Source organism: Meriones unguiculatus, chromosome 14 (genome assembly GCF_030254825.1).
Source record: "Meriones unguiculatus strain TT.TT164.6M chromosome 14, Bangor_MerUng_6.1, whole genome shotgun sequence".
NCBI lineage: Eukaryota > Metazoa > Chordata > Mammalia > Rodentia > Muridae > Meriones > Meriones unguiculatus.
Window position 1 is genome coordinate 85,861,731 of NC_083361.1, and position 23,071 is coordinate 85,884,801.

General features: G+C 44.8%; 1 protein-coding gene across 1 annotated transcript in view; it reads right to left on the reverse strand.

The window, feature by feature from the left end:
• Window positions 1-4,048: 4,048 nt before the first annotated feature.
• The window catches only part of Mrpl48 (mitochondrial ribosomal protein L48), a 43,869-nt gene continuing 24,846 nt past the window's right edge, over window positions 4,049-23,071 (reverse strand). The window contains exons 5-8 of the mRNA XM_060367662.1: window positions 17,005-17,174; window positions 7,880-7,982; window positions 5,647-5,736; window positions 4,049-4,337 (exon numbers count right to left, since the gene is read on the reverse strand). Coding sequence (XP_060223645.1) covers window positions 4,263-4,337; window positions 5,647-5,736; window positions 7,880-7,982; window positions 17,005-17,174 — 438 coding nt within the window. The 3' untranslated portion in view covers window positions 4,049-4,262. The remainder of the gene's footprint in view (window positions 4,338-5,646; window positions 5,737-7,879; window positions 7,983-17,004; window positions 17,175-23,071) is intronic.

Here is a 23,071-nt window from a genome sequence, read left to right on the forward strand (position 1 = left end):
TTTACAGAACTAGAGCTGAGGCAAAGAGCAAGGAAAGCACACTGTGAACAGGCCTGCTTAATGTGTGCACCTCCTGCCCATGCTTTTAGTTAAACCTAAAGCCCATGTCAGTTCCCAAAATCAAACTAGTTCCTCTTCCCAGTGTACTAAATCTCTTCTGCCCTTTTCACAGCCCTTACTCTCTCTAATTGTCTCACTGGGATGGATTGCCAAGGCTAGCCTGCTGGGGTTGCAAGAGTTGGGTGACTTTTTCCTAAAATTCTGGTTACAAGCCTACTTGGCTGGGGCCCCTTTTGAACAGGCCTAGGGAAGACTCCTAGCTCCTCCCTGCAAGGTCCTTGTCTGGGGACTTGGCCTTATGGTTGGTATGAAAATGCATTATAGTGCATTTCACTGGATGAGTAAGATCCTCCTCCCTGCCCTCAGTGAAGTGCCAGACTGCATCCTTGGGCTGCTGACCTTAGAAACTCAAAGAGAACTGGAGTGAGTCCAGACCGAAACTGTACAGGTCTCTTTTGCAGAGACAGCAAGGGCTCCTTCCTCTGCCCCAGCCAGCTCTTAAAGCTGCAGGGAAGTGGGAAGCCTTCTTCTCTTGCATAGCAGCTGTTATTCTAAAACTCCATTCTTTTTAAATCTGGACACTATCTGATAAGGCAAGTCCTAGAAATGAGCTGAAATGTCTGAGAATGAGTTATTCCAGGAGAACATAGTAGCTAAGAGAACCAACCATTCCAGGTTCTGCAGGTCAGAGTGATGTAGGCATCTGGAGAGAAAAACATCATAAAGAAATCAAAGCACAGATGAAACAAGCACGAGACACCGGCCACCTCTGCCTATAGGGTCCAGCAGGTTTGGCTTAGACACATCCAATGCATATAGGGAGTCATCTTCCTCAGATCCACTAGCCTGAGAAATGGGAGACCAGTAGCCTCGGCAACACTGCTGTTCCGGAATGGCCACATGCACACATTCATTCCTTTTCTCTGCGACTAAAACACCATTTCAGAATCCACGCTGGTTTTCACAGGCATCCCGGGTGGAAGAGCAAGGGACCCTCAACCAGAGGAAAAGGACTGAGCCCTTACCTAGGGAAAGTGACCATCTCTTATCCTTGGAGGTTACTGATCTACCTAAAGATCCTTCTAAAAGTCTTAGTAATGTGCATCAGAGCAGGAGCTGTGACCTGGAGCAGGCACTGGCCTCAAAGAAAGGAAACCTAACACTGAGCTCTCGCAAGCCCGGAGTGAATTGCTGGCTTACAATTCCCCAAAAAAGAGACGATCCCACTTCACAGACCAGAAAACAGAAGTTCAGTGAGGTTACAGGAGCTATCAAGAAAAATGGCAAATCAAAAGAGGCCTCAAAAGCAGTGTAGAAGGCAGGCACAATACCAGGCTGACCGATTTTCCCTTATAAAGGTTCGGCGGGTGGGGGGGTGTCGGGTGTTTTCCACCTGGAGCTAGATGTGTGTCCCATTTGGTTTCATTATCTGTGACCCCAAGGAACCCCCAGCACTCACTCCGCAGGGCCCAGTGCAGCTTGTGACTTTTCATAGCTGTGAGGATGTAGCCGTCAGTCTATCCCCTGCCCTCTTACCAGATAGAACAAATGTTAAGAGCCGTTTCCTCTTCTCAGAGCAGAGCAACAGAGGCCTTCTGACTCCAGGGGAGGGTACAGCATGAACTAGGTCAGTGACACAATTGCTCCAAAGTGACAGAAGCCAGCTGCCTCCTGTTTAGGAGATAAGCTGACTCACCCCTCAGCGGTGATGGGAAGCAACGATCTGTCTTATGACCTTGGGCAAAGTATGCTCTCTAGGCCCGTAGCCTTCCCTTGATGAGGGCCACACGGGCTGGCAGGGTGGCTCTGAAGTTTTCCAGCTGCAGTATGTTGTCAATAAGCGAAATCCCAGGTCCTGCTTCCACATACCGGTAAGTAGGAAGTCTGTCGCCAGGTTCTGAAATGGAGTACATGTGACATTGTCCCGTCCACGTGCTCCGGGAGCAGAGCGCACACACGTGCATGCGTTTATTCACCTGTTCATCTTCACAGTTATGTACCCCAGACCTCACACTCACTGGCCAGATACTTAGTTTATTTTCCCTATAGAAGAACTCAGCAATGAGCAGTTGTGCGCTCTTTTCCCTGACAGAATCACTTCACTATTTAAATTTTTAGCCTTTAAATTAAATTGATGTGTGTGTGTACACACGTGCACACACACATGCGTATGTGTGTTAAGTGTACATCATAGCACACACATGGAGGTCACAGGGCAATCTGTGGGAGTTCACTCCTCTACTGTCAGATCAAATTCAGGCTGACAGGCTTGGCAGCCGCCCCACCCCCACCTTCCTAGCAAACCATTCTAATTAAGGTCACCTGCAACCTCGCCGGCCCACCCTCGGCGGTGGTTTCGGTGTTTGGGTTTTGTTCTGTTTTGAGGTAAGAGTCAACATACAGCCTTGGCTATCCTGCAACTGCCAAAACCCTTCCGCAAACATGCATCCATGCCCCAGGGCAGTGGTAAGGCATTGAGAGCTACTGCGCATTAGCACAAGGTCTGGTTCAGGAAGGCAGCTCTTCTCCACGAAGACAGTGATGCTCAGAGAAGCAAGCACACCAGTCCCCTAGACCATACGTTCTCAAAGAAGCTGGCCAGCGTCTGAGGGACAGCAAGACGCAAAGTCAGAACCTTCACTCCTCGTCTACAGGACGGAAAAACCTGAAAGCAGAGTCTAGGGATTAGAGCTCAAAAACCCCGACTCAGAGACTCTGACGAGCATTTTGAGGAACAATGATAGGACAGAATGCACAGAGGGCTAGACAGTCAGGGTTTGTGTAACTACTCAGCTCCCCATCGTAGCGTCAGTGTCGGAGGCCAACAGCTCTGCTCCAACAGTCTTCCTGACTACAAACTGAACCAGACAAGCAGCAGTTACACAGTACTGTAAATATACTATAGGACACTGAAATGTGCCTTAAAAAATGGCTAATTTCCCAGGCTTGGTGGCGCACGCGCATAATCCCAGCACTCGGCAGGTAGATCTCTGTGAGTTCAATCAAGGCCAGCCTGATCTACAAATCAAGTCCAGGACAGCCAAGGCTACATGAAGAAACCCAAACCCTATCTGGAATTTTTTTTTAAATAGCTAATTTAAATTATATTATTACATTTATTTTGTAAACTTTTTGTTCTGTATGTCTGTGTGGCATTCAGAGGTCAGCAGACAACTTTCAGGAGCTGGTTCTTTCCACCAGGTGAGTCCCAGGAACCATCTAAGGTCACCATAACAGTGGTGCATGTCTTTAATACCAGCACTTGGGAGGCAAGTAGATCTCTGTGAGTTTGAGGCCAGCCTGCTCAACAGGGTGAGTTCCAGGATAGCCAGGGCTACACAGAGAAATCCTGTCTCAAGGAAAAAAAAAAAAAAAAAAAAAAAAAGGTAAGATTTGATTCATAGTAGTTTGCTTAAGCCCTCACCAAGATCAAGTTTTTGAATTTATGATCCTCCTGAGTGCTGGAATGATATATGACACCACGCTTAGCAAGTATATTTTATGTATGTATGTATGTATGTATGTACGTATGTATGTATGATAGTCTCTCAGATGACCCAAAGTGGCCTTGAACTCACTATGTACCTACGGAAGACTCTGAACTCCTAACCCTCCTGCCTCTTCCTCCTAAGCACTGGAAGTACAGGTGAACTATCACAACTGGCCGAACAGCCAGTTTTTCTTTACGAACAGCCAGCCACGGGGGCTTCACTATAGCAACAGAAAACAGACCAGTACAGAGTTCACTTACGCTGCAATCTCTACTTCATTTTAAAACTCCATGCCATATTACTTTAAAAGATGAGTTCATATTGGGCACAGTGGCACACACCTTTAATGCCAGCGTTTGGGGGTGGGAATTGGGAGGAAGGAGGCAGATGGATCTCTGTGAGCTTGAGGCCACTCTCTCATCTAAAAGTAGGTTCCAAGACAGCCACGGCTACAGAGACCTTGTCTCAAACAAACAAATGATCAGTTTACAGCAGACTTTTCAGAGAGTGAACACACGGAATTTTTATTAGGCAACAGCGGACTTTTATTCGGTGAAAACCCTAGGTTTTGCTAAGGTAAGCGGTAACTGGCCAGCACAGCATGTCACAGACGCAGAAGGCCTTCCCCATGAGCATTCGTTCTCCTCCTTTACTCTGATCACGTGGGAAGAGCTCTCTGAGCCGACAGTCACAGGAAAGGCCTTGCAGTGTTTAGTTCAACTTGGCCAACAGTTCATCCAGTTCTGGCCGAGCTTTGAACCTTCCCTTGAAGTCTTCTTCAGTGTGCTGGGACACGGGAAAGGAAGCAAACAGCAATCAGCACACAGAGCTTTTATTACCCAGACACATGCACATTCAAAAGCGGCCCACGGGCGGCTCTGCAGGGGGGCATTCAGTCAGCCTTCCTCAGTGCGCATTCAGCGCGACTAAGGCTTGAATCAGGCACTGGGAATCACGGCTGAATCACACTTCCTCTCAGCGGGCTGAGACGGGACAGGCACGTGAACAACTGTCAGGATGCTATAAGTGTCACAACAGAAGTTTTCTGGTTATTTTTGGTTTTTATTTGGTTTTGCATTGTGGTAGGGCCCAGGGCCTTCCACATATAAGGTAAACACTACCGCTGAGCCATATGGTCTAGAAACTTGGTCTCTGTGGGTTTTTTAAAATTCCGTTTATCTCTGTGTGTGCATGTTTGTGCACATGCACCACGTGGGAAGTCAGAGGGCGACACTTAGGGGTCAGTTCCCTCCTTCCATAGTGTGGCCCTGGGAACCGGCCTCGGGCCGTCAGGTCTGGCGGCGAGTGCCTTTACTTGCTGCCGTCTCGGCAGCCTTGTTCGCTTTTCTGAGATATGGTCTTGGCATACAGACCAGGCTGACCTAGAACCTGCCATGTCGACCGGGCTGGCCTCAATCTCCCCGCTTCTGCCTTCTGAGTGCTGGGATTATGTGTAGTATTTTTACAACTACCAGTACATTCTCACCCTATCCACAGATCTCGGTGAAACTGAAATAACTACCAAATAAGCATGGGCAGAACAAGGGGAGCTGGATGAAGCAATGACTCCAGGTTAACATGACCTAATGGGAACTGTATCCTAAGATGGATTGTCATGGTAACTAGACCTGACACTTAGTATTTGGGCTAATGTTGCTGATTTCTGCAGGTTTCCCATTGTTTACCAGACACTTTCAATGGAGCTAAAATCACACCTTGGCAGTCTGGAAAAATGTCTAAGGTAAGACAGAACCTAAGGAACTTATGCTCTGCTGCATTATACTGTTAATAATCTTAAACCGCGTTTCTGCCTTACAGCTACCTGATGGGAGAGAACCTGGAGGCCTGGGCTCAATCCCTAATGTAAGGATGCCGGGATGGAGGCCAGCTCCTGTGGTACACATAGCATCATCCCTGGCACCTCAGACACTACAAAGTAAATGATCACAGTACCACCAGGCTGCACACCTCTCCTGTTAGCAGCTAGGCTGACACACACATTTCCCTGATGTTTCAAAAGCCAAGCAGCACAGACTCCTCTACCCTAAGTTTGAGCATAGTAGGCCACCAGGGGCCTTTCCACACTGGCACCTACCTCCCTCACTGACAAACTGACTCCTTCAGGAAGATTGCTTTGGAGTATTTCCAAAAAAATTTCTGCAAATGTAGCACTTAGACCGCTGATCTGCAAATGAAGAAAGATGTTTAAGGGAGGATGCTGAGCACCAGGTGACTGGCAGGCAGGGCCCAGGCTCCCCTGGGCTCCAGTAGGGAAGAGGCTGATACTTCTGAGCTCAGTCCCCACAGGATTTTTCTTGCTATTTGTGAAGATGTTTGATGGGACAGTCATGGCCAACGTTCCTGTAGGCCATGGATGTCACAACCAGACCACTACTGATTTTCTGATGCAATTTAGGTTACCACACTAGGCAGGTGCTGGTGTCAGGCCTTGTCTTGAGAACCCAGAGGTGAGTCAATGTGTGGTGGAAAGGCACACAGCATACTGTGAGGATCCACAAGAGAAATAATTACTTAACTCGGCCAGTGAAGGGCAAAGAAGGCTTTAGGAGTGGGTAAAGTGAAGTCTTGAAGGAAAATGGGATTACACCGGGAGAATCAGACAGTATCATGGGCAGGTTTCAGGGCTGAGGGAGCAGCAGTCAGTAACATGGACCCTGTATAACAAACAGCATTAGAAGATCCAGACATGTTCCTGCAGCTGGAGTGAAAGGACATCAGAGAACAGCAATAGGAGGAATGCTACAAGTCCTACTTGAGCCTACCTGAGGGTCATGATAAGTAAGTTACTAGCTAAAAGACTTAAACATTTCCAGTTACTTTAGTAGTTTTTAAATTAGCATATTTAGATTCAGGAGACCCTCCTCTGCACGTTTACTACCTTGCTGATGAGCTTCTTCAGTGGATTGAAGAGGGGAAGAGAATGGAACTACAACTAAAATTCCATACAATGGAATATTACTGTACCTAAATTCCATACAATGGAATATTACTTGGCCACAAAAATTAATGAGGTGCCAATCATGCTTCACTATGAGCAACCTTGAAAACACACCAAGTGAAGCCAGACACAAAAACGCATTTCTAATGTAGAAATTTTAATTTATTGAGATAGGGTCTCATTATATAGCTCAGGCAAGTCTCAAATTCACACCAATCCTCCTGCCTCAGCTTTGTAACTATTCAGACTACAGGTATGTGTTACCATGCCAGGCTTTATTAAAAGGTCACAAATCATACAATTCTGCTTATGTAAAACACAATCAATCCACAGAGAAAGTGGATTTGTGGTTACAAGGGGCTAGGGAGGGCTTGGAAAGAGGAGCAACTGCTGGCTGATACAGGGTCTCTTTCTGAGGTAATTAAAGTGTTCTATAACTGACTAGTAATGGTTACATAACTGTTTGAATATACAAACGCTGTCAGTGTGTGCTCTGAGTGAACTGTATGGCATGATGACTCCACAGAGGGCGAGGTTCGAGACAGTGGGTTCTCAACTCTGGGCACCTCTACTGTGGTGTGGTTGTTACCCTCCTATCTCTGCACAGAAGAAAAGGAAGACAATATTAGAGCTAAAGAAAGCAGGAAAAGTAAATGGTCACATCGGTATGAGTGCACAGTGAAAAAGAGGGATCTGAAAGACTTTTAACTGGCAAAAGGTAAGGAATTTGGTCAATACACGAAGACAGAGAAGGCTCAAGCATTAGGCTCAAAGCATTACAGGCAAAGAGGGAAGCTGTCCCCTGAAATGAGGTCAGGGACTACACTGTGGAGCATCCACCAGAGTCCACTAGACAAGCGGGTCTACCGTGTTTGACGCTCAGGCAACAGATCAGGCATCTACATACACACATATACTTATATACATGTACACCTATGTGTGTGTCTGTACACCTAGGGGCATTGGTATGTAAGAAAGCTTGGGGAATAAATGTGATTTCACAGCAGTTGAGGAGTCAAGAACCCAGCTCTGGAGTGCACTATCATTTAAGGCATTCTCAACCTGTGGATCGTGATCCATTTTGGGGGTCAAATGACCCTTTCACAGACCATGGGAAAACACAGATACTTATATTATGATTCCTAACAGTAGCAAAATTACAGTTATGGAATAATTATGAAAACAATACTATGTTAGGGGTCACCATAACATGAGGAACTGTATTAAAGGGTCACAGCATTATGAAAGTTGAGAACCAATGGTTTAAAGAAAGGAAGACAAAAGTAAGAAAAGTATGACAGATGGAGAAAAAGATGGAGGGAAGGAACCAGAGAAGCAAAAGCACCTGAGGATCCCTCGGAGTTCCTACCTGAACCACCCGTTCGTGGGTGGTGAGGACTGAGTCTAGGATCATTTTGCTGCCTTGGTCGGGGAGCCGCATCACTTCCATGGTTTTGGTGGGCATGGCATAGCTGCAGAAGAAGAGTTAACTGTTGAGACTGTCCACTCAAGCCAACAGCACCTCAACCAGGGCCACCTGTGAGTGCAACCACCACTCCGTGTCTTCTCTCCCAGAGGATGCTGCCCTGCAGCCAGGAGTAAGGAAGGAGACACTCTATCTCCACCAGACGCCTCTCAACTCTCAGGAAACACACCGTGTTCAGCGCCTTTCTGTGTCCCTCCTCACACTTAACTGAGACAACAGCTGGTGATAATACATACTTGCTGCTCCTGAAAAAGAACCAGTTCTAAAGGCATCCAGACCAGCGCTTGGGTATACCTCGGAGGCAAACCTTGGCCACCGTGCTTTCTCCGGAGAAATACGGCGTTCTAGCCAACAGTTCTGGAAGTTTCTTTCAAGGTCAGCATAAGAACATTCCAGCCCAGGAGATTCTCACTGTGGGGGCTGGTCTTGGAATCCCTGCCTCTGTCCACAGAATGCCACAGAGACCCCTCCAGTGGGACAGAATGGCTGCAGTCACCCAGGTTGGGTGACTACAGCCGAATCCATGCTCTCTATTAGCTTCAGCAGGCCAAGCTCTACAGGGAGAAGACCAGTGTGTTTGCAGTCTACCATTTATGAGCAATATGTGCCGGGGGAGCCGCTCTCCCTTGGAGTTTCATGTGTAAATGAAATTACCATCTGAGCCTCTGTGAGCACAGAGGACCCGACGTGGGGGTAAACATGGACTAACGGCTGCGCAGAAATACGGTGTCAGGGTTGCATTCTTCTCAGCAAAAAGCTCATCAGACTGAAGAGAATTACATACTAAGGATGACAATAGAAGCCCCAATTTTCCACATGCCACAGTTCACCAAGGGGCAGCAAAGGTGTGCTCTCTACAGATGGACTTCTAGAGAAGGACACTTAGTGTGACAGAAAATGAAACAGAAACACGATGATCCCAGACAAATGCCCCTTACCCACCGCTTGACTCTCGGCAGGTCAATTCAGCCTCTTTCTGTGTGTTTGTTCCTCAGCTATGGAGTGAGAAGTATATAGCCTTGCTCACAGGTTTGCTGCTGTGACTGAGACTACACAGCACCTTGCCTGTCATACCACACCCACAAGTGCCAGTTCTTTTGCCCTGATAAACAGTCAATGAACTCGTGAGTACTGTGGACTCCTTCAGGGAGCTGCTCCCAACAGCAGCGCCACCTCCTGCTTCCAGCATAATCTCTGATTCCTCTCTCCATGCAAATGTGGTAATAAAGCCACAATATTAAAAAGTGGGGGCACAATCACAGACTCTACAGAAGGTCAAACAAAATAATGATGTGAAAGCTCTGAGAAGCAGAAAGTGCTGCGATGCTCCTTATCCCTTCGGGCATTCTGCAGAAAAGACTGACTACATTGGGAGCTGTCCATTTATATCACTAATCACGGGTTTTACATTTCAATGCTTATTTTCAGTAAGATTTCATTGATTTATTCATTAAAAAAATATTTAAGCCTGCAGGATGGGTCTGTGGGTAAAGGTGGCAGACACCACGCCTGACAACCTAAGTTCAGCCTCTGGGACCTACATAGCGAAAGGAGAACACCGCCTCCCGCAAGAAACTGCCTCCCGAAGTGTCTTCTAGGCTCCAGCTGTGCCATGCCCATGCATGTGTGCACCCACACAAGCAAATATAATATAAAAATTATTACCGGCCTTTTCTGCCCCAGGCATCCTACTGACAAATGAAGTCCATGCCTTTAAAGAGTTGTCAAATATTTCAGAGAAAAAGGGGTTCAGAGATGGCTTCATGGGGTGAAGTAGTGGTTTACCAAGACATAAAAAATGTATTTAGGATGCTGGAGAAATGGTTTGGCAGTTACAAGCACTAGCTGTTCTTCAGGGAACCCCAGGTTTCAGTCCCAGCATCCACATGGCAGGTCATGACCATCTGTAGCTCCACTTCCAGGGGATCTAATGCCCTCTTCTGGCCTCAGCAGGTACTAGGCATGTATGTGGTGCACAAACATACATGCATACAGGTAAAATATTCATACACATAAAATAACTTTTTAAAAATGTACTTAGGGCAGTAGTGGTGCATGCCTTTAATCCCAACACTTGGGAGGTAGAGGCTGGCGATTTCTGAGTTTGAGGCCAGCCTGATCTACAGAGCAAGTTCTGGAACAGCCAAGGCTACACAGAGAAATCTTGTCTGAAAAAACCACACAGAAAGAAGGAGAGAGAGACAGAGAGAGAAAGAAAGATTAAGAAAGAATGAACGAACGAACAAGGTGGAGACCAACTGAGGAAGACATCTGGCCTACACACACACACACACACTCACACACACACATACACACACACACACTCACTCATGTAATACCAGCAAATACTGGGAGGTAGAGGCAGGATGATTAGGTTGTTTCGAACCATTATGGCTACACAGTGATTCCGCATCTAAACGAACAAATAAATAAATACTGAGAAAACTGGTCATTTCAAGTAGAATATGCCTTTAAGTAGTCAGACTACAGGTAATTTTTCTTCCCTTATCTGCATTCTCTGTATTTTACAACCCTCCCACCCCCAAAATGAATAAAGGCTGATCAAACAGCAGAAACAGAAAGGGAAGTGAAAAACTCTATTTGAAGAGTCAACCCAGTAGACAGTGCTCTCTTTGGATGCAGACAAGGCTCTGGGAAAGCTGGGGAGGAGGACCTGCTGAGCATGTATAAGGCCCCACATTCAATCCTCAGCGCTGCCAAAACAAAGCCAAAAGTAGCCAGAAATGCACAAGTGGATTTTTTTTTTTTAAGGGGAAGAAAGAGTGGCCTCACAGCAGCCACGCTGACTGGCACTTCCACTCTCCCTGGAACACAGGCTGGTCAGCTTCAGGCCTGGAAGCTGCTCCCGATAAGGGTGAGTTCTGTCCCCAGGCAACTGCTTAGCAAGGGAGCAGGCAGATCAGGAGGGAGGCCTCTTCCTCCCCTCTCCTGCAGGAGGGGCAGCTGGCATTTCAGATGCATGCAGACAAAAGCTGGCGAGCTGCGCTTCTACCCCAATTCCACCTCAAGGTCACAGTCATTATCCCCATACCGCCATTCCCACTCCAGAGGAAAAATTAAATGAAAATCAGAAGAAAACAAATTCATCTCTGACAAGCTGGGCAATGTGAATGCCTAGTGATACAACAGTTGGAAAACCTCAATCAATGCAGGGAAGTGAACTGGTAAAACAAATAGCTCTTTATGCTGAGCTATTTGCAGCAAAGAGCCAAGAGAGACACAAAACCCAGTGTGCAATTCATCCTGCTTTTCTAAGAAGCACGCCCATGATTGCTGGAACATAATCCAAATCAACGGGCATTTATTCCGTGCTCAGAATGTACTGTAGACTAGGCCAGGTCCTAGGGCTGAACCACTACTGAGAACAGAAGTAGCTCTTGCCTTATAGAATTTAACATAATACAGAATATAATTTGAAAGTGATAGTTAAATAAGTCTAAAAATAAGGAATGTATGTTATGAGCCGGGAGTGTGGTGCACACCTGTAACCAGGCAGGCGGATCTCTGTGAGTTCAAGGCCAGCCTGCTCTACAAAGTGAGTCTAGGACAGCCAAGGCTACCCAGAGAAACCCTGTCTTGAAAAACAAAAATAAAAAAATAATAAAAAAGGCATTTTATAAAAGGGACTTTATGTACCCTTTATTTCTTCTGAATTACTGAATATATAACATAGGAATTTAATTTAATAAGCTTTCTTAAAGAAGTAATAATTAAGATGACACCCAAGAAAAAATAGGGGCTGGGCTGAAGATATAGCTCAATTGATAGAGTTCTTGTTTAGCAAGCATGAAGACCTGAGTTCAATTCACAATGCAGAATTAAGTAAACCATAATGGCACACACCCTTAATCTTAGTACCTGGAGAGGGAGGTAGAAGGATCATCCTTAGCGACAAAGTGAGTTCAAGGCCAGCCTGGGCCACATGACACCCTATCTCAAAATAAAGAGAGGAAGAAAGGAAAAGAGAGAGGGAGGGATGAAAAGAGGGAAAGGAAAGGAAAAAAGCAAGGGGTTAGAGGAAGGCAGAAGAATAGTTCAAACTCTGCCAACTTACATAAGCAAAGGTCTTGAAGTAGAAATCAAACACTGAAGCAGAGAGGAGGAAGGGAAAGATGAATTAAAAGAAGTGAAGAGTGCCCGGGTCTGCAGTACCCAGCAAGCCACAGAAGACTTTAGACTAAGACAGTGAGAAGCGATGAAGTGCCAAGGAGACAAGAAGCTTTTTAAGCAGGAAAGGACGTGGTCACATTTCCATTCTAGAGAAGTGAGACCAAATCCTACATCAAGTACCTGTCAGAAGAACCGAGACCCAGACAGGAGAAAAATGGGCTCAAATACAGGATTAGGGACAAGCTTCAATTACATTATTATTGTTACTATTATTATTATTAGTGTGTGTGCATGCATACGTGGAGATCAGAGAACCAGCCTTGTGTGCTTGTTCCTCAGGTGCTCTTGCTGGCCTAGAACACCCCAAGTAGACTAAGCAGGCTGGCCAGTGAGCCCCAGAGATCTGCCTCTACATCCCCAGCACTGGGAAGACAAGCATTTGATAGCACACTCAGCTATTCTTATGTGGAGTCTGGGAATCATACTTAGGTTCTTTGTGAGACACAGTTCTTTGTGATTTAAGTTTATTTCCTCCCTTAATTTTCAGTATAGGCTTTTTGAGTTGGTACTTTTTATTAACTCTATTTCATACACGAGGAAACTAAGACATGGGAGGTTAAGTAAATTGTCTATTATTACAGAGTAAGAATGTAGCAGAGAGTTAAACACTTCCTTTCCACCCCACCCTGGTAGTCTGGATCCAGAGCTGCTTTGGGCCACCAAAGACAAGGGCTTTTTATGAAGTAAATAATATACAAAACAATGATTTAGCTTTTTCAAAGTGCCTGGCTGACAGCACGTTCAACAAATGTTTGTACTTTAATGCACCCGCCCAAGTACAACCTAATTTGGTTGTTTGTTTTGTTTTAAAGAATTATTTATTTATTATTTATACAGTATTCTGCCTGTGTGACTGCAGGCCAGAAGAGGGCACCAGATCTCATTATAGATGGTCATGTGCCACCATGTGGTTGCTGGGAACTGAACCCAGGACCTTTGGAAGAACAGACAGTGCTCTTAACCTCTGAGCCATCTCTCCAGCTCCTAATTTAGATTTTACAGTGACATCTTTAAGAAGCATGACAGTAGCATTATGGAAATAACATTTAGTGCCTCTTTGTCACCAAACTCTGAGAAGGTATCTGTAACCTCTGCTAGTAGAACAAAACTGTTCATCAGTATTGATCACACCATGGTGTCTGGAGTGTTTGCAACGAGCTGATGTCCATGGCACACACTGTCATGTACTATACTACTGAATTCTCGGAGCTGGAAGAAACGGACACATTATCATCCTCCTTACACTGATAAGCAAATGGGTTCAGCATGCTTAGGGTTAGCCTACTAATAACTGACGAGCTAGAGTCTGAATGCAGCCACTTTGACTCAAAGGCTGCACCCACGCTTGTCCTTCTAAGTGCTCCACAGATGGGATTGCCGAGCCAACGGCCATCAGCTCACAGAAAGCACCTATTTACTATGTTAGCCAAGACTTAACTGGTGAAAGGAGTAAAGTGTGCACTTTGTGTGCACGTACGACATGCGCATGTGCTGTGTGGGGGTTTGTAGAGAGCCCAGAGTAAAGTCGCCATTACAAGATGGCGCTGGCATCCGGCTCTCATCCTGGTAAACACGTGGAGTTGCGCATGCACTAAGGCGAAGGCGCGCCAAGTCACTGCCCAGCCCTGGGCGTCATATGGGGTGATGGGTGAGCAGCCAATCAGGTCATCTCACACCATGGGTGAGCAGCCAATCAGGGAATGATACGTCATCTCACACCACTCTGGTCCGAGCAGGGCTTATATAAACAGCGCCACTTCGGGGCTCGGGGTCTTCCTCCTTTCATCACTTGACTGTAATAAAGTTTGCTGCAGAAGGATCCTGTTGTCCGAGTGCGTTCTTGCTGGCGAGACGATTACGCGGGTCACAACAGGGGTTCACTTGCCCGTGTGGCTGGATGTGGAGGCCAAAGGTCACCAGTGTCCACTCCCAGTGGAAGATTACAGCTGTGTGCAGCCACACGTGTGCTGGGGTCCTCTTGCCTGCACAGCGAGCACTTTACCTACTGAGCCATCTCCCAGTCTGAAGCACACTTTTTCATGGACTCTCTTTCATGCTAAGACCATTTCTTCGTGTGCATGCATGTACACATATGTGTGTGTATGTTTCCTGAAAGCAGTATTCGATCTTCTTATCCAGCTGGAGTCAGAATTACTGCAAACACTAACCATAATGTGACTAGTCAGAATGTTTAGTAGAGCCCGCCACAAAGTGGGGAAAGGGCTCAGCAACAGTTTTTATCAATTACAAGCCTTTTCCCTAAGTTTTAGAAATTGTGTCCCACACAACTAGATTGTAAAGTCATAGTCAGGAACTGTCAATCTTCAACACTGACTGAATGTTTCCCACGTGGCAGACCTCGTGCTAGGGCTGAACAAAGATCATCATCCCCATCTACAAGGAACACAGTCAGGGAAGGGAACTGAGAATAAAGAGGGCACCAGGGGACACCGCGGACGTGTGTGCTGAGTGCTGCAGAGCATCAAGTCCTCGGAGGCATCAGAAAGCTGGAGCCCATGTTCAGGCCTGAAAGACTGAGGGTGCTGTTGCCTTCGAGAGCAAAAGCCACAGCTTATCAACTCTCGAATGGTACTTTTAACAGCTGCACTCCACATTACGAACGCTTAAAAGTTCAGATTTGGCTTAAGGACCTAAGACTTACTATAACTGAAAATACGGAAACCAGACAAAACTAACTTGAAATCCTGGGAACTTCCTGGTTCTGTGACTTCAGTGTTCAGATCCTTGGTTTGCTAGTCTATAAAATGGGAATATATGAATATCAAAGAAGAAATGGTCATTTTTGTATATATACAAGCCAAACACCACTTATAACCTTGTCACAATGACAAACTACCTAAATTGTTATTTACCCATTTGTAAGTCAGCTCACTTAAAAACTGGTTTTAAGAGAAATGTGAGGATTGGAGAGATGGCTCAGTGGTTAAGAGCACTGTCTGCTCTTCCCAAGGTCCTGAGTTCAATTCCCAGCAACCACATGGTGGCTCATAACCATTTGTAACAGAGATCTGGTGCCCTCTTCTGGTATGCTGGCACACATGCAGGCAGAACACTGTATAAATAATAAATTAAATCTTAAAAAAAAAAAGAAGAAATGTGAGATGTAGAACTATGTGGAACTCAGACACTGTTGGTGAGGAAGTAAGTATTCATCCACTTTAGAAAAGCTTGCAGAGTCTTCTATAAATTCAAATATATACTACACTTATCATTTGACCATAAATCACTCAGAAATAAAAACTTTTGTTCTTACAGAAACCCATACCTATTTGTAGTGTCTTTATTCATAATTGCCAAAAATTGAAGCACAAATACTCTTCAAGTAGTAAATGGAGAAACTGAAGTGAAATGCTACTAAACAACAAAAAGGAGCAAAGTGTTTGATGAAGGCAAATATGGGTAAATTTTGACTATATAATTCTAAGTGAACAATGCTGTATTCAAAAGGGAATTGCTGTATTTTTTATTTATATGTCATTCTGAAAAAGGCAAAACTACATGGAAAGGAAGTAGGTTAAAGGTTAGCAAGGACTTGTGGGAAAGGAGTGACTACAGAAGCAGAGAACTCAGGATGGCAGAAATGGTCTATGTCTTGATTACAATGGAATTGATTCTACTGTGTCCATTAGTCAAAGCTCACAGAATATGTTCATTGAAAGGAAATGATGCTGCAGAAAGTCCAATTTTACGTCATGATATGGGTTAATGAAAACTCATATCAGCTGTCATAAGGAAAAGGCAAGTTAAAAATAAACACATTGAAAACAAAGTCACGTCATAAATTCTAGTGAGTTATCAGCGCTTGCCAAAGATTACAAGCCCAATATCCCTCTCTGTTGCAAAGATCAGGACGTGTAGATCAGTGTTCAGGACACACCAGTGCCACTCTGGGAATGTCTCCTTGGCATAATTAAGTTGAGTAAGGACTTAAAACGGAAGCCATTTCCCATCAAGTGACTTAATGTTATTTAAGGCAAACCACAGGACACGCATGCCATCAGAAACAGAGATAAGATATGAAAAAAGCTGCCCTGGGATAAACTCTAAATGTTAGTTCCCTTCTACAGTTTTCCAGAAAATCCAGAGAATGAATGAAAAGGAGGGCAGGCAAAAATGCCTGAATCAATGGAAAAATTATTATGACTTCAATTTCCCCCAAACATAACAGGCCCCACACATAAAAAATAAAATAAAATAAAAAATCCCAGCAGGATTCTCTATAGATATCAACAAGTTAATAAAAAATTTTAATGGAAGAAACAAAAGACCATTATAGAAAAATAATTTTTAAGAATAACAAAGCATAATCAAGCTATAGTAATATCCCACAATATGGAGCATTAGTGTAAGTACAGACATATAAACCAGCGTAACAGGAACAAGGGCAGTGAGAAGCAGTCTCGGCAGGGACGGCACCTGCCACAGAGTCTGAGGACCACAGAGTTCCATCCCAGAGCCACACATAAGGGGACACAAGAACTGATTCTGCAAACTGATCTTTGGCCTCCACACACGTTGTGCCATATGCACCGAGGCGTGTGTGAGCAGCACACACAATCAATTAATGAATACATTTAAGAAGTGGCCTAGACAACTTACCAGTGGCTGCCAGAGACTTCGGTAGGGAGGAGGCGGCTTCCGAGGTTAGTGAGCTATTCTGTACCTTGACTGTGGCAGGTACGTAATTAAAGAGTAACTTTCATTCCATGTATACTAGTTTCCTAAAACCTGACTTGACAGAGAAATGGAGCATGACACCAAGGCCGGGAACATCCCCCAAAAGGCATCCTTCCTACCTTTCCTCGACTTTGATGGAGAGCTGGTTGCAGAGGCGGTGGACATACTGAGCATAACTTTCTGCCAGAGTCATGTCATAAGCAGTCATGTGGATATTTAAAATGCCATATTCATAATCTGTCCCCAGATTAATGGCTCTCACTTGTACTTTTGCTTTCTTCTTTTTGGGCTGAGTAGGAAATAAAGAGAAAGAAAATAAGTCAGTGTTGTATAAGAAAAGTAAACACCTGGGTATGGTGGCAGGCCTCTAATTCTAGCACTCAGGAGGCAGGGTCAAGTGGATTTCTGCTAGCTTGGTCTACATGGGGAGTTCCAGGCCAGCCAGGGCCAGACAGTGAAACCTTATGTTAAAAAGTAAAAATAAAAAAAGGAGCTGGAGAGATGGCTCAGTGATTAGGAGCACTGTCTGCTCTTCCAAAGGACCCAGCACCCACATGGCAGCTCACAATTATTTGTAACTCCAGTTCCAAGGGATCTAACACCTTCATACTAATGCACATAAAAATAAAATAAACTTTAAAAAAACAAAGAAGAAATTTAATCATAATGGGTTCATATTTTTAAAAAACAACCTTTCAAGTACAATTGTTTACCTTTTCCCCCTCAGGTCACCCTTCTGAGATGCGACAGTTCTCATGGGAAGGAATAGGCAGCTTCCCTTACCAGCAGCCAGTACAAGGCGAATAGAGCTGGTGTTATTGTAACAGGACTCTATCTGGCTGCCTTCCACCGTTACTTTGTCTTGAGATTCACCCACCACCTCTAGCCCTGTTTCTCAACTTACAAATTGATAGCGTTATGCAATAGCAAAAAAATAAACAACTTTTTCGGTGTTGGCCTAGCTATGTCTTCAACCCAAAATGCTTTTTGTTTGTTTGCTTGGAATGATTGTGTGTGTGTAAGTGTATCTCTGTGTATGCATGGATGTACATGCCATGGCACATGGCAGAAGATGAACTGAGGAATTGATTCTCTTTCCACCATGTTGATTTGGGAGATGAGTCTTGGCAGCAGGCCTTTACCCAGAGTGATCTTGTCGGCCCCACAATCTACTCTTAGTGCGATGTGAACAGGGGCCAAGGGTCACCTTTCTTGTGTGAACAATCAGGTCAGATGACCTAGCACCATAGCAACATACTGTCATCTCTGTCATATACTAAATATCCATAGGTAAAAAGATGTTTCTGAGCCAGGAGCAGTGACATATGCCTGTAATCCCAGCACGCAGGGAGGCAAAGGCAGGTGGATTGCTGTGAGCCTGATCTACAAAGTCCAGGACAGCCAAGGTTACACAGAGAAACCTTGTTTTGAAAAACTGAAAAAAAAAAAAAAAAAAAAAAAAAGATGTTTCTGTATTTGTTGGGTGCTGTTGTCTATGCTTGAGTCTGTATAACATTGCTCCCAATAATAACTGGAGATTCTTAGATTCACTCAGCCTTGCTGCTGGCAAAATAATTTTTAAAAAAGATTTGTTTATTATTTATATAGCATTCTGCCTGCACGCCAGAAGAGGGCATCATATCTTATTATAGATGGTTATGAACCACCATGTGGTTGCTGGGAGTTGAACTCAGGACCTTTGGAAGAATAGTCAGTGCTCTTAAACTCTGAGCCATCTCTCCAACCCCCGTAAAAAAAAAAAAAAAAAAAAAATCATCACTTTCAAAGAATATTGGGGGAGTTGGGCAGTGATGGCACACACTTTTAATCCCAGCACTCAGGGAGGCAGAGGCAGGTGGATCACTATGAGTTTGAAGCCAGCCTGGTCTACAAAGCAAGACAGCAGCTAGGCCTACACAGAGAAACCCTGTCTCAAAAAAAGAAAAAGAAAAAGAAAAAGGAATGTTGGAGGTTGAGGTAGAGCTGGGTGATAAAGCATGTTCTTATACTCAAGATAGGGCAGGCTGAATTCCTAGCACTGAAGGAGAGAATGGAGGTCGATAACCACAGGAGTACACTCCTGTAACCCTAACACCCAGGAAACTGGCAGGAAGGTCACAAGTTCCAGGCTACATATTAAAACCCTGTTTCCAAAAAGAAAACCTAAGGCTTTAGTATCTTTAGTCACCGCTGCACAGCAGTTGCCATAGTACTGCTCCTGACAGTGTCGCCACTTTCCAGGTCAGCCTACGAGAGCATCCAGTGTGGGGAAGAAAATGTTCAATGGAAAGTGATTAATACAGAAAGCATATCCTAACTTTATCCTGATTCTGTATCAGAAAAAATATGAAGCCAGAAACATTAAGGTTTGTTTTTCAGAGTTACATAGCTGAAAAGACAGACTTCAGAAACTAAAATCTGGAACTGTTTAACTGCAATACAGATATTTCTCTAGAGCAGGCTCCTCTGTATTACTAAGGTTTTCAACAGAAGTGGCCACAGCAGGGTTCCAGGCCTTGCTGTGAGTGGAAAGCCAAGATCAACACTTTGCAGGTGAAATCCAGCCAGGATTCTTCACCACGACGGTTAAATACCGCAGTGGAGAAGGCTGACGTCTGGAGGGAAAGGGAGTGGGTGCAGACTCCCGCAGAGAGGGGAGGAGCTCCTCTGAGGCCTGCAGGAGGCTTTGTGTAGACGAGGGGTGTGCCAGGCCTCTTCAGAGGCTCTGCTTTAAGAGAACAAAGAAAGCTGATTCCAGTCTCCCTCTTGGCGTCCCCCCTGCTTTTCCATGCTGGCCTAGATCTGCCTGGACAGAGCTACATTATCAAGACCATTGTGAGATTATTATACTTCGGTTCTGAGCCAGGGCACAGCACAGCCAGCGAGAGTTCAACTGCAAATAATCCCAGACCCTGAAAACCTTTTGTGTTTTTTGATGGTGGGTTTTGGAGGTTACAGGGGATTAAACTCTGGCCTTGTGCATGGCAAACACAAGCTCTATCCCTGAGCTACGCCTTTTCCCGCTAGTTTATGTAATTTTACTGCATTCTCCTACCCATCTACCTTCTCTATTCCTACTGCTGAGTCCAGGCCGTAATGAATGCCACTGGGAATTATTAGAGATCCAAAGGGATATATGCGAACAGAGCTGTGCTTTGGAAGCCTACTCCAGCAGCACAAGGTCAGTCAGGCAAGAAAGGAAAGGCTAGGAAAAAAGTGCCAGGAGCAGTAGTCACCGTCCAACAAACTTCCGCACTGCTGTGGCTGGCTGGATTTACTAAGTGGCCCAGGGTAGTGTGACCCACAGGATTATACTCTGATCCTCCAAATGGACCACAAAAAAAAGTTTTCGCCCACTCTCACTGGCAAAGAGCTGACAGGAGAGTAAAATTAGGATCACAGGTTCTCTCACAGTTGGAAGAGATCTCTCCTCCCCTGATTCAGAGAGCAAATACTGGTTTAGGGTTTCAATATGAGAGAACGGCAGAATAAGGACTTTCTGTTTATTTAGGGAGGGAAGCTGGGCCCAGGCTCCATGCTGTGAAGTGTGACACCTGTCAGTCAGATGTCAGGGGGTACCCTTTAGAGCAGGAGAACCAGGGAAGAGCTGCACCGCCCACCATCTCTCCGCTAAAACCCTGCCCTGAGGAAGCACTCTGCTTCCAGTAGTAACGAGAACAGTGAGGCCGACAGCTGAGGGCCTGAATGATGTAGGGATAGTTCTCTGAAACACCTGTAATGACCGAGTGCATGCTGACTGGGTGAGCATATTCATAGCTCAGTGTCAAACACTCAGGAACCAGTTTCCTCATTTATTGTGACGCTGCAAACAATGACAGGGGCCGTTGATGAGCTTCCATAAAATGGAAACAGCACAGATGTTAGATAGGTCCTGACCATCTTTAGTTCAAATACAGCTCCAGAAATCACCATTCACTTGGGTAAGTCATCAATCTTTCTAGGTCTCTGATTCCTTACACTACAACTTTAATGGCCAGTATATTATGAGAATTAAACATACCAGCTTTAAATACTGTAAAAACAAAAAGATCTTTGTAAAGCCCAGTATATAGTCATCACAGCTACTGGTATAGCAAAAGAAATTGTTTTGTAGAGTTTTTGTTGTTGTTTTAAAACAGAGTCTCACTATGTAGTGCTGGCTGTCCTGGAACTAACTATGTAGAACAGGCTGTCCTTGAACTCACAGATCACCTGCCTCTGCCTCCCGAGTACTGGGATTAAAGACATGCACCACAACTGGCACCTTAAATATATTCCTTTTTTTTTTTTGAGACAGTTTCTCTGGGTGGCCTTGGCTGTCCTGGTCTTGCTTTGTAGACCAGGCTTGTCTCGAATACTTCTGCCTCTTCCTCCCTGAATTCTGGGCTTACAGGCATGTGCCCACAGCATGTATTATATAAATTGAGGGAGTGATTTGACTCCCTGCAGTAAGAGCTTGGACAACATTGAAGTTTCTTTCCCTTTCGTATAGAAATCAATTAAGCATAGCATCATTGTTCTGCCATACTTCTCATTTGTAAGTTGAAAATTAAAACTTGTAATTTGAAAGAACAGTGAGGCAGGCAGGACTCCTAGGGATCTGGAGACCAGAGCTCTCATAGCAAAGGCCAGGTCCTCATAGAAGCCACTCTCTGAATCTGGAAAACCCTCAGGTAACCATTTTACATTCTGTGTATCTCGGTGTTACAACTACCCCCAGCACTTAGATACTCCCAGATGACCGTTCCACACCCAGTGCCAAGGAACAGGTGGTATTTAACAGATCTTTACTGTGCTGACACTCATTAACTTCACTGACTCTTGCAGGAGACGTCACTTCATTTACATATTCATCTGAAGCTGACGGCACTTCGACATGTACATGTGCACATAGGCATTGTATGTACATATATATGCACACACACATGCACATGACAGGATTCCTGATCTCTTAATGCCTTGTTCCTCCAGGAAGGAGCTCAGCATATGAATTCAGTCAGGTATGGAGATCTTTCTCAGCTGACCGTGCCTTTGCAGACCAAAGCCTGTTCCCCTGAAGATCAATGCTCAGCACAGGGCGGGCACGCGCAGACATTCAACAATGGCATTCTCCTTAGGAATAGACCTAAGGGGAACATGGTTAGTGTACGGCAAGTCTTTCCAAGCCACTCCTGCAATCCACTCTAGACCTGCAGTCACTGGATGACAAAGCAATCTTGTCCCAGTTTGCTAGGACTGTTAACTATAAAGCAATTCCAACTTGTTGATTTTTCTGGAAATGACTCCAGTCTCCTCAGACTTGTTGCCATGAGTACTGATCTCTATATAGAGATGCTAAAACAAAATAAGTATATGCCCAATATGGGAGACACCTCCTTTGTGTCAACAGTAAAAACAGCATAAAGTTTCCCAGAGAAAAGGCATCTTGATTGCTAAGGGCCATTCTGTAAAGACGGAAATCAGCTGAGTTATGAAAGTCACAGCTTACTCTCTTGCCCCAGAGCCTGCTCCGACTTCTCCTTCCCACACCCTCCTCTTTGCAATTCTGATTGCTGAGCTGCTACTACCTCAAGATTGGAAGCTAGAGAACAGCTAAGAGCAAGTGAGTGAGTGAGAGTCAGTAAATTACACAGCTGTGAAACTTTTTCATTATTTGTGTTTGTGTATGTGTGCGGCTCACATACACATCAGAGGACAAGTACTTCCAGAAGTCAGTTCTCTGCCTCCACCATGGGTTCCAGGGATCAGTCAGCTTGTGCAGCGAGCACTCATACCCACTGAGCCACCTCAGCAGCCAGACTATTATTATTATTTTAAATAATAAAGTGACAAACAAAGAAACTTCACTGGTACAACAGGCCCCAAATTGGAGTGTGTAGAACAACAACAAAGTTGCTAACAGAAATAAAGGAACTTTGAATATACTGTGACATGAACTGACAAGACTCTGGGCTCTGTAAAAGCCCATCAAGTCTCGTGATTTAACAAAGTTTTGGCTCCATAAGAAATTGACCTTGGTGATTTGTGCTGCTTGTTGCAATTTTGACCAACAGTTAATAGCTAGAATGGGGTCTTTGAACAGCTACACTATTATTACTTTTAACATGTCAAGGAAAAATCACTCAAAAAAAAAAAAAAAACCTGACACATTTAAAATCCAACAGAAGGAAGCAAGGCATTTAGAGA